The following is a 1332-nucleotide window of genomic DNA, read 5'->3' as shown; positions in this document are numbered from 1 at the left end:
ATATTTGGTCACTTTTAAGGACAAGCGGGCTAACCTAGATTTCGGGAGTTTCCAGAAATCGTGACCTACACCCAAAGTGGACATTGCCCTACCTATAGGGGAACGTTGGTTTCATTGGTGAGTATAATATTGGTTTGGTTATAGAGAAAAATCTCCGTGTCTTTTTAAAGAAACTGAACAAGGGGCAAAAACTTTACTTTCGATTTTCTCAAAACAGCATTTTTCGGGATAGCCCCCTTGTGCCTAAAAGCGACCAATTTCTTTGGTGCTTTTTATTAGTTTTGTTTGGGGCTTTTTTTGGGGGGGGTTGCTTTTTTTTCATCAGAAAATTAGATAAATTGTAAATCGGGGTTGAAAAATATAGGCCTAATCTTTCTTCTCCCCCCCCCCTCTTCCCCAATGTGTCACTCGTAGAGAAATGTTGCACATGAACATCTACATTAAAATCCACATCTAAAATTCACTATCATGTAATTGTCGTTTTCCTTTGTTTTTTGGTAAGGATTTTACATACGGCACTTGCAACACAAAAAGGTCATATAAGTGCCGAAGATTAAAAGTGTTACAAGGGAGTAACAAACACAAAAAAGAAGGAGGAGAGATAAGGACAATATATGTTTGATAGAAAAGAAGGAGCAAACAACACCAGAGCACCCGCCAACCACCCGCCTTTTTCCTTTTAACAATCAAATTCACCCTTTTCCAAGAAAGCTAGGTTTTAGATCTTATCTATCTTAAGATTAGGGGTGTGGATGAAAGACAGCAGTTAGAAGCAACCAAGGAGTAGCAGTAGAAAGGCTGTAGAAAGAGTCAGGATCCCAAAACAATATGATTAAGTTGTTGTGGAAAATTATGATTAAGTTAACATAAATTGATACAAACTATAGGTGACAAAAATTAACATGTTAAAAAGCTATTTGAGGATAAGTTGTACCACGAACTTTTGACCGCACTATAAAAGTAAAACCCACTATTTTGACTGCGGCTGTGTATGCTGGCAGTAGTGTGTAGCGTGTCGTTGCTGCGTTGATCACGCGAAGCTTGCGTTCCAAACCTGTGAAAAATAGGTGGAAACACGGTATAAATCTGTAATATTTTGGAGGACACAAGGTATACATCTGTGGTAGAGGGCTGAACACAAGGTATAAATCTGTGGTTTTAATTTTAGTAAGAGTTTTACGGCACTTGCAACACAATAAGGTCATATAAGTACCGAAGATTAGAGGACCCGCCAACCACCCATTATACATCTGTGATAGAGGGGTGAACAAAAGGTATACATCTATGAGATGGAGTTAGAGAGAGAGAGAGAGAGAGAGAGAGAGAGAGATG

General features: G+C 38.7%; 1 protein-coding gene across 1 annotated transcript in view; it reads right to left on the bottom strand.

The window, feature by feature from the left end:
• Positions 1-971: 971 nt before the first annotated feature.
• The window catches only part of LOC106012178, a gene marked incomplete at its 3' end in the record, with an annotated part of 6197 nt that continues 5836 nt past the window's right edge, over positions 972-1332 (bottom strand). The window contains 1 exon segment of the mRNA XM_013084292.2: positions 972-1054. Coding sequence (XP_012939746.1) covers positions 972-1054 — 83 coding nt within the window.

Source organism: Aplysia californica, unplaced genomic scaffold (assembly GCF_000002075.1).
Source record: "Aplysia californica isolate F4 #8 unplaced genomic scaffold, AplCal3.0 scaffold00283, whole genome shotgun sequence".
Taxonomy (NCBI): Eukaryota; Metazoa; Mollusca; class Gastropoda; order Aplysiida; family Aplysiidae; genus Aplysia; species Aplysia californica.
Note: the sequence above shows the minus strand (reverse complement) of the source record. Positions and strands in the feature narration are given on the sequence as shown.